At 34.1% G+C, this 10,066-nt stretch overlaps 1 protein-coding gene across 1 annotated transcript; it reads left to right on the top strand.

Annotated features, from left to right (window-relative positions):
* Positions 1–2,499: 2,499 nt before the first annotated feature.
* On the top strand, positions 2,500–5,728 carry LOC122318310 (transcription factor bHLH18-like). The gene is made up of 5 exons (XM_043135551.1): positions 2,500–2,696; positions 3,292–3,370; positions 3,471–4,049; positions 4,550–4,921; positions 5,006–5,728. The coding sequence occupies exons 2-5, from the start codon at positions 3,335–3,337 to the stop codon at positions 5,069–5,071; spliced, it is 1,053 nt and encodes a 350-aa protein (XP_042991485.1). The 5' UTR covers positions 2,500–2,696; positions 3,292–3,334; the 3' UTR covers positions 5,072–5,728.
* Positions 5,729–10,066: the final 4,338 nt, after the last annotated feature.

A 10,066-nucleotide genomic window follows, 5' to 3' on the forward strand; every position in this document is an offset into this window, starting at 1 on the left:
AAAAAAAAGAGAGAGAGTAATGGTAAATGTAATTTTAAGGGATATAACTCTCAAGTACTTATTTTTGAAAAAAAAAAGATTTATTATTAAATAAATTACTTTTTTTATATGGATTCAGAATTTACTTAATTTTTTTAAAAAGGGGTATATGCTAGATTTACTTATTTTAAGATTATAAATATTATTTCTAAATAATAAATAAAGAAAAATAACGACAAAAGAGAGAACAATCCAAAGGGTAGCTGGACTGGTGGTACCCTTTTTGCTCAAAGGAAAATTGATAGACGGCCGGCTAATCCTGATCCATTAATTCGTAATAACCTATTGTGTAATTCTATATTTTTTTCATTGTTATTAGTTTTTTGTTACGATTTTTTTTGAATTTTTAAGGCGACTTTTGGGTCGCCTCAATAGTTTTTATTTCCTTATTACTGTGCATTAATTTTCCCATAGACCCATTTTTCCTCTCTCTCTCTCTCTCTCTCTCTGCAATGATAATACGGGGATTTCTGTTCATTGCTAGCACCGTCATCTTCTCGCCGCCGTCTGCTCGCCGGTGAGTTTCTTTTATGCTCCATCGCTCTCTCTCTCTCTCTCTCTCTCTCTCTCTCTCTCTCTCTCTCTCTCTCTCTCTCTCTCTCTCTCTCTCTGTAGCTTATTCGATTCTCTGTGATGCTTACTCTCGGTCTTGTTGCTTCTAATTTTGTGGTTGATAGGTGTAAAAAGTTTAGTTGTTTTACGTTTTTGTCTTTGATTTTAAAATGTACCTCTCGAGATTATTATTGATAGGATTGTCTTGTTTGCTTGTAAAAGGGGAAAAAATGGAAAAACTTATTCATGGATTTGGTTCTTGGTTATGCTTAAGCACCGATTGTCCTGCGACCATGGGATCCATGTAATAATAATATATATTTTTAATATATAATTTAAAACATAAAGATATGATCATGATCATGTATATGTTAATTAAAAACTTAATCAAATTAATTACTAAATTGATGAAAAATTGTAAGAATATTTATTCATTAAGAAACAAGTACGGATGTACTTTCATTTGTTTCTAACAATTTAGAAAAGATTTGGACAGTGAATTGAGATGAAAGTTAAAAAAAATATTATTATAATATAATTTTTATTTTAAGATTTAAAAAAGTTAAATTGTTTATTATATTATACAAATATCCGTATACTCTTTTTGAAAAAAATGAATATACATGAGACTTATATTAAAAAAAAATTATACAATTCTTTTTCAAAAAGAATACCCGACACTAATATAATTTATGACTAAAAACATCTAACATTACTCTTCAAAACAAATACTACGTATATACAAAACCTTTTGATTTGATCTCCTACGTACCTCTATTATTAGTCGACTTTAATTTGTTTCCTTTTCTAGAGGAGACAGAGATCATGAGGAGTAAGTTAAAAGAGTTTTTAGACGTATATTTAATTTTATCAACCTTTTTCTGTGTAAAACGTGCGTAAATATTGCAAACGTAAGAGTGATATGGTGCATTAAAGGTAGCAAACAAGAAACGCGAACCGTGTAATTTGACTCCCATCGATTCTACGTACCTGCGAGACCGGTAGCTAGATATGTAGATGCTAGCCATCTTATAATCTAAGGAGCCATCTTTTGACCCCGAAATTAAGTACGTTGCCAAGCCTGCTCCTTCGCTCAAGTTACTTGTCTTCTGCCTTAGTTGCAATCTTGCATTGCAGCACGTTTATAATTCAAAAGGCCACGTATGTGAGAGGAAAGGATCGATGCATGGTTATAATGCAAATTTTGCACGAGTGGACTGTTTGGTATGTTAACAGATAGCCTAGCAAATAGTTTTAATAATTTTGTTCGAAAATTAATTTTAAACTAATTAATGAAAAATATAATTAAGTTTAATAACAAATTAATTGATATTGATCTAACATATATAGGCGGCCATGTCCTACATGGATTAATTGGACTACTATATATGGATAAAGAGAATTAGATCTAGACAACATCATGGAAGGTATATTTGTTTGTCCCTAGATGAGTAGGAATGAACGAGTACAAGGGTTGCGTACCTAACCTAATACATTGCGAGTTTAATAAGGGCCGGACACAACGGGACGGTACACACAACGTACCCCACCTTGCACTGTCCATACATGAATACTTGTAATTTTATCAATCATGTATCTACGAAAATTAATTCAGAATGTTGTGCATGCAGCATGAGATCTGTAAACCTAATCGACATCATATGATGTTTCTCTTTATCTCATGTTCATTGCAAAGTAAGCCATCGTACGTATTTTTTTCCCACTAGTACTTGTCTAATGGCCGATAAGAATTTTGTACGAGACAGACTACAGAGATGATAATTACTGTTTTGTACAAAAAAAAACAAAAATGCACGGGGCCTTAGCTGGCGCGAACTTCGAATGATATAAACATAGAAGCTGACTTGGCAATTCAAATTCCAGCAAATTAAAGGAGGAACTCATAATTTGACCAAACGAGGGAGAGAGAGAGAGAGAGAGGATTGCATGAACAGTAAAGAGAAAGAGCATTACTTTCACACGAGCAAATACAAGTTATAGAATATTAGTTATCAAGCGCGTACGGTGCACTTATAAAACACTCGAAGAAGTTCTTCACTATGGTGAATCGGCAAAGAAAAATTAAGCTTCGGTCTTCTTTGAAGGTAATTAACTTTCAACTATCTTTTCCGCAGAGAAAAGAAACAAGTTATCGTCTCCAGTTCTTTTGGAGGCCAGTCATGTTATCAATGGTTCTTATAATCCAATAAGATTTTTGAAAATAAAAACATCCTTCATAGGTCGTGTTTTTCAGCTTCTGCCTCCTTTCGATCTTTTTTCATATTAGTATGTGTTGTTTTCGGCTCTCAAATATTCTAACTTTTTCTTAGATTTTTGGTGGGTGTTCATTGGATTGAAATTTAAGAAGTTAATGTAGATTCTTGACTTTTAGCTTTCGTTTGGACTCGTGGATGCTTTTCCTCCCCTTCACATCAGTACGTCTTTGTTGACATTTTCATCTTTTCTGGGCTTTTTTCTTTAAAATTCTTACTTCTGCACTACTTTGATGCACAAAGTGATGCATTTAATGTTAAAAGGAGTTTAAATTCCATTAGATCTATAAACTTCCAGTAACAAGCAAAGATAATGCATTCTTGGATCACAGTCTGTTATCAATATCTTAAAATCTGCAAAAGTTGAAAGTGCTTTCATTTTTGCCTTCAAATCTAAAGATTTCGGTCGCTCGTTCAATTTTCCCAGGATCCTACAGTTCATCTTTTAAAGGAAGGAAAAGGGTGCTTTGATGGAAATCTCTTCTGGGAACTGGATATCTGAAGTGGTAGGATTAATATTTATATTGTCCCCTTTTTAGTTCTTTTTTTTTTTTCGAATTCATTTATGTATGGATAAATATTTAATATATTTTTTTTATTTTAAAGGGAGTGGAGGATCCCATCTTTATGCATCAATACGACATGAATTCTTTCGATTACTCAGTACTCGACGAGCTTAATTTCGAATCTCTTTCTGCTGAGAGCTACTCATCATACCCAGATCTCAATCCCAAAAGCGTCCACAGCTTCAATGGTTCGGCCATCGAAAATCCTCAGACCGGCCTACAGAGACCGGCTAAACAGCTGAAGACTAGCAGCTGGAACTCCTGCACCACTGACCGTATGACTTCAATGGCTGCTTCTTCCACCTCCTCGCGGTTAATTTCTTTCGAGAACTCGAACTCGGTCCCAGCTACTTCTCAGAAATTTTTAGACTGCACCGTGAAACCTAAAAACGAGGCGGGCTCTGATCTTAGAAATATGAATTTCCCGACTTTGATTTCTGAGAGTTCGTTCGAGATCCAAAATTGCTCCTCAAAACATGAACAAGTTCCCAAGAGGGCTGGTACAATGACTAGAACTCCTATACATGCCCAAGATCACGTGATGGCAGAGAGAAAGCGCCGAGAAAAGCTCAGCCAGCGGTTCATTGCTCTTTCAGCAATTGTTCCTGGCCTAAAGAAGGTATCATTTTATCAATCTGATCTCCGAGTACTGGTTCTTAAGGGTCTATTTCTCTTACGCATTAATCCTATGATAGACGATAGATTATTTTTAAGGTATTGCTTTTTCCTACTGCTATGTTGCTCCATCTCCGTCCATGTTGCCCCTAAAAAACATAAACTAAGTTCGATCGAGTTCTTGTTAAGAAAAATGGGCTATGGAATTGTCTGAAGTTTAAGGGGTTTATTAATACGTTAGGTGGAAAACCTTAATTGGAATATTATTATCATTAGGAATATTAGTTGCTATCGGGAAAACATGACCCATTGAGTGTGGAGATAGGCCATGAAAATTTAAGAAAACCTGCATTATGTTGGTGAAACGGTTGTTCATATATTTTCCTTAACCAGCTTCACTGTAATTTAGTGTAGTTCTTCAAATTTAGCAAAAAGGTGAAAAAATTTTATATTGAAAAGTAATACAAACATTGTATATCATCCAATGTTTTACTTTTTATGCAGATGGATAAGGCTTCTGTCCTGGGGGACGCTATTAAGTACTTGAAACAACTTCAAGAACGTGTGAAGATACTCGAAGAGCAGGCAGCAATGAAAACGACGAAATCAGTGGTTTCTGTGAAGAAGACTAGGCTCTCGGAGGACGATGACATCTCTTCGTCCGATGAGAACTCCAATAGCCGCTCCGAGCACCCACTCCCTGAAATTGAAGCTAGAGTCTCGGGAAAGAATGTACTCATTAGAATCCATTGTGACAAAAGCAGAGGATGTGCTGCAAAAATACTAGGCGAAACAGAGAAACTTGATCTAACAATCATCTCTAGCAACGTCTTGCCATTTGGGAATTCCACACTCAATGTAACTGTTGTTGCACAGGTAATTACGTTTATCAAACAGATTCAAATTTTGGGAACCTGGACACGTTACAATTAAAATTAAACTTGGTATCATTTTGTGCAGATGGACGATGATTTCTGCATCACAGCGAAAGATCTGGTGAGGAACCTACGACGGGCACTTGCGTGATATTGCCATTTGCAAAACATTAAAGGATTTTCTATCTTTCCATTTACACTCTTCACATCAATATTGCTAGGCGTGGGATGACGAATAAGCTCTATCTAGTAGCAGATCACTTCTCTCGTTATTTTTTTTTTATTTTCCATTTTTTTCTTAGCCCCTGATGGCTGATCGATCCTGAGAGAAAGGAAGGACTGCAAGTCTCTGACAGCAAGCGAGATTCAAATTTGGTAGCAGGGTTTTTCACTTCTTTTGTGGCTTTTTGCGTGGTTAGCCAACTTGACCACGTTGAATTACCCTCGTGTTGTGAACAAAACTGATGCTTTTTGGGGGAGTTTTCTTATTATTTTTTTTAGAGGCTGTGACTTTCCAATATCACCTCTTTAATTCTTCCCTCCTTAATTAGGTAAAGGCCCTTCCTTTTCTTCTACAGTGTAACCAAGAGAGTCGAGACAACTAGACAAGCCGACGTATTCTTCCAGAGAGGTTTGCCTTAATATGGTGCCATCTTGTCTTTTCCGAGAAAACAAAAAGAATAAATTCCTCTGAATCGTAATGTATCTATGACTCGATGATTTTGTAAGAATTGTTTTTGTTGGACATTGTTGTGCATGTTAATGTTTTTAGTCCAGAAATTATTGAGTTTATTTATTTATTTTTCTATTTGGAACACCTTAATCCAACAATGGTGGCTATGTTTTGTTTTATTTTATTTTGTGTGAAGATATATTTTATTTGCTTCGGATGCGATACACCAAAGATGGCGGTTGTTTAATGAAATTTATTACTTATCATCAATATACTATTTATTATTTTATTTTTATTTTTTTAAATTAATTGAATTATTCTATATATATTTTATTCATTTGATAGAAGAGAAAAAAAATTTAAAAAAAATTATACATATTTTATATATAATACGAAAATGATAGAAGAAATTTTCTCTGTCTAAGTAACTGTATGAACAGTTGAAATTACTTTGGAGGCACATCAACGTAAGGGTCCACGTGGGTTATTATATCTATGTTATAGGTAAGCTCAGACACAAACCTTAGACCCACGAGATATTAAGCGATCTTAAACCTTTGACCCTCTCCCTCTCAGTTTAATTTTTAGTTTATATAACCCACCTTGTTTTAATTTTATTATTTAATTAATACCACTATCTTAGCTTGTTAGAGAGAAAAAGGGCCCCAGAAATTAAGCACATCTCTCACCCTTAGCTTCATGTATAAACATCATTTGGAAATATTTCCCAAGAAAATTTGGGGAATATTTGATGAATTGTATTGAAAACAGTTGATGAATAAAGGAGGTAATGTTTTTTATGAATAAAGGAGGTAATATTTTGATTTAAAAAAAAAATACTTTAATCATTAAGAAATTTAAAAAAAATAAATTCAGAAACAAACGTGATTTAGTTTAAAATGTTAAATTATAAAATTATTTTAATTTAAAATAGATCGCTAACGTATCATATAATTACGACATGTTAGTTTATGACATTATTTTTATGAAATTTTTTTATAATCATAATACTTTTCTAATTTTAATTGGAATGATTACAGGAAAATTAAAATAAAAAAGAAGCTTAATTTTCTTCCTTGGTGAAATTATACCTTTTTGCATGGTTTAAAAAATTGTATTGTAATTTCAGACGGTCTAAATATTATGATCCATATGTAAGTAATTACTTGATCAGAGTACTTCTTTTTGTAATATTCATTTGTAAATTATTGTTCGGTTAGAGCATATAATATTTTTTTAAGTACTGACATAAATTCAGGAGATATATATATTGCAACCAAAACAAATTAGACTACTGTACGAATTACCGATACCGTCCAACATTTTCCATGGCGGAAAATGCATCATCTAGAAGATGAGGATTCAGGTCGCTAGTCTCTAAGATCTTTAATTAATTAATGGCGGTGGATGAGACGAAAACAACCCACAACCGACCAAATAAGGAGGCATTCGTAGACGACGAAATGAGCAGTAGTACAGGATGGAGCCTGCAGCAGGGGTTTCCCCTCATTCCAGAAAGTATTCCTGCAATCATAAAGAGATGGTCATATACAGATAAGATAAACACGTGTTATTTGGATGAACAGACATCGGCCGGAGTACTTTTGACCTGAGTGTGTGTGTGTATATATAGTCCAATTTAATTAATGGTCGGTGATAATCTTAATATCGTTAGTACATCATCAACTATTTTTTATTCACCTTCCACCTCTAAATTAAAACAACAACAAACTCACTAAATGTCATTAATTACATCAACAATCTTGGTCGATTTCTTTTCTTATTATGTTTTTCTTTTCTCTTTTGACCCTAAAATTGGGTTGTTGAACGATGCTAGGACATAAGACCTGTGTCCATATCATTTCTATGGTCGATGAAGCCCCGACGGAGGTTCTGATCAACCGAAAAGAATGTTTGATGTGACTTCTTAGTCGGTAAGAAAAGTTATAAAAGATTTTTTAGTTCTAAAATAAATTATTTTGACATAAGAGTACAATATTTTTTTTTTATTTAAAAAGAGATAAATTTAATTTTTAATATTATATTTTTAATATTTTTTTCAGGTGTAGATCAAATTCATTTTTAATAAGTAGGCCTAATATTTATTTAAAAAATCTAAAATATTAAAAAGAGGTCAATTTGATTATTTATATCATATTTTTCACACACACACACACATATATATATATATCAAAAGATTTATTCTTTGAATAAATCTATCCAACCCCTGGTTATCTATCCAACCCCCGGTTTTCCAAACGCGGGTTTACTTACATTCCGGTTCAGTGGCTAAATCCCCATCCTCTCTTTCCCCCGTGAATCCCTAAGGAAAAATCTCTCTCTCTCTCTCTCTCTCTCTCCCCATGACGATTTCATCTTCCTCATCTGAGAACTACTTTCCGCATGAGTCTCTAATTTCTGTTTTTTTGTTTTCAGGCTATAGCCATGGGAGCCATAGGAGCTTGGATCCTTCTAGACTGCTGCATGGTTTTTTAGCTGAAGCCCGCATGGTTTTTTAGTTGGAATTTGAGGGCCATTCACTCCATCTCAATGGATGGATCTAGAACACCAGGCGTTGACCTACAAATGCATAACTGCAAGTATGCTTGTACCATCTAACCTGCTCATCCCAATTAGAAAATCCCTTGATTCTTTTGAGTTCTCTACTTTTCAAGGGGTACTTTTGAGACCCAGTACACGTAAGTTCTTTGAACCTTTGCTTATCATTTCTATGTGATTTTAAAGGTGATTTTCTGAGGTGGGTTTGTACGTTTTTCGACCCTTTGCTTATCATTTCTTTAGGTCGGTTCTTATCCTTGTCGACGGCACCAGATGGAAACGTTCGAAGGACGAGCAGGGCGATGAAACCGAGCATTTCAATCGGAGGAGAGGGGGTGGGGAATAGGATCTGGTTCTTGTGGCGTGGAGGAGGACGGCAATGAAGCAAAAGTTCTCAATAGAGAGAGAGAGAGAGAGAGAGAGAGAGAGAGAGAGAGAGAGCTTTATGGGTATTGGCAATAGTGGCAGAGATGGGAGAAGAAGGAAATGGGTTTATTAGGGAAAATAAGCTATCTTAAAACCCTAGAACTAGGGTTTGCCATGTGAAGAGTCTGTTTGAAGTTCAAACAGAGGAAGGAGAACTCAGGAAGATGAGAATCCGTGACCTACCTTCATTCTTGGGTCAAAACGCATGTTTCATGTTTAAAAGAAAAAAAAATTAAATGCCACGTAGGCTAGGTGTGCAGAGGTTGCAGAACAGTAGGTGGTTATGTAGAAGAACTCTTATTCTTTCTTCCAAGCAGCTGGTAAAGCAAGCCCTATAAGGTGACTTTTTGAACCCGTCAAAAGACAATAACAAGGCTATTTGTACATGCTCACTTTCTTCTCGATAAACTTTAGTTAGGGACCTACTTATGGAGACAATTTTGCATATTATAACCCAACGTGAGATTCCTTGAGGATCGATGAACATGGCCCGTTTGGGTATTTACCTTGTGTATTTTCATAATACTTCACTATTATTATTATTATTTATTTACTTTTTATTACTATTCATTATTTTTTACTATTATTCAATATTCTATTATTACTTTTCACATATTTTTTAATACTATTCACAACATACCTCAACACCCAAACTACCATAGTGGATGGACGCTATATTCACATCCCAGCATTTTTTCAAACGCCAAGACTTGAAAATTTTATTCACAGAATTTTTTGAAATGCCATTAAATTCCCTAAATTAAGAGCGCTTATCTAAACATCGCTACTAGTTTGTTACCATCTCATTGCATAAAATAGCGACGTTACAATAAACGCTGCTGCTAGTACATTTCTGGTGCATCATATAAATTGGTGGCATTTATTTAAACGCCATAAATAGTATGCTGGTGACACATTGAATAAATTAACGACGTTTATCTAAATATCGTCATTAATTAAAATAGCGATGTTACCATAAACGTTTCTACTAGTACATTGCCGCCACATTATATAAATTGGTAGCATATATTTAAATACCACTAAGAGCATGTTGGCGGCACATTGAATAAATTAATGACATTCAATATAAATGCTACTACGAATACGTTGCCGGCACATTACATTGATTAACGGCGTTTAGAACCCACCACTGATATGATATACCACAATAAAATATATATAATATAAATTAATAATAAATATGATATAATGGGTCATTATTCATATAATAAAAAAAATTACAAATCAAATTACATGAAAGTTCTTCATGGATAATTCTTCTTCTTCACATTTATCCAATAGTTCTTTAAAATTGTTATGCAATCATTGAGCATGGAAAAGATTAGAAAAGTCATACTATATTAATAGATAGAGTAATATATGTTAAAGGAATAATAGATGAAGTGGCAAATGTGATTAGAAATGAAGCGGATATATATGTTAAAGGTTCTAAAGAGTAATATATGTCAAAGGAAATCAAGAGCAATA

The sequence above is a fragment of the Carya illinoinensis genome, chromosome 8 (genome assembly GCF_018687715.1).
Source record: "Carya illinoinensis cultivar Pawnee chromosome 8, C.illinoinensisPawnee_v1, whole genome shotgun sequence".
NCBI lineage: Eukaryota > Viridiplantae > Streptophyta > Magnoliopsida > Fagales > Juglandaceae > Carya > Carya illinoinensis.

Excerpts from the sequence above, each read along its gene's own strand:
- LOC122318310 (XM_043135551.1), top strand. The coding sequence starts at position 3,335 with ATGGAAATCTCTTCTGGGAACTGGATATCTGAAGTG. Across the intron at positions 4,050-4,549 it reads TTGTTCCTGGCCTAAAGAAG|ATGGATAAGGCTTCTGTCCT; the intron begins GTATCATTTTAT and ends CTTTTTATGCAG. Across the intron at positions 4,922-5,005 it reads ATGTAACTGTTGTTGCACAG|ATGGACGATGATTTCTGCAT; the intron begins GTAATTACGTTT and ends CATTTTGTGCAG.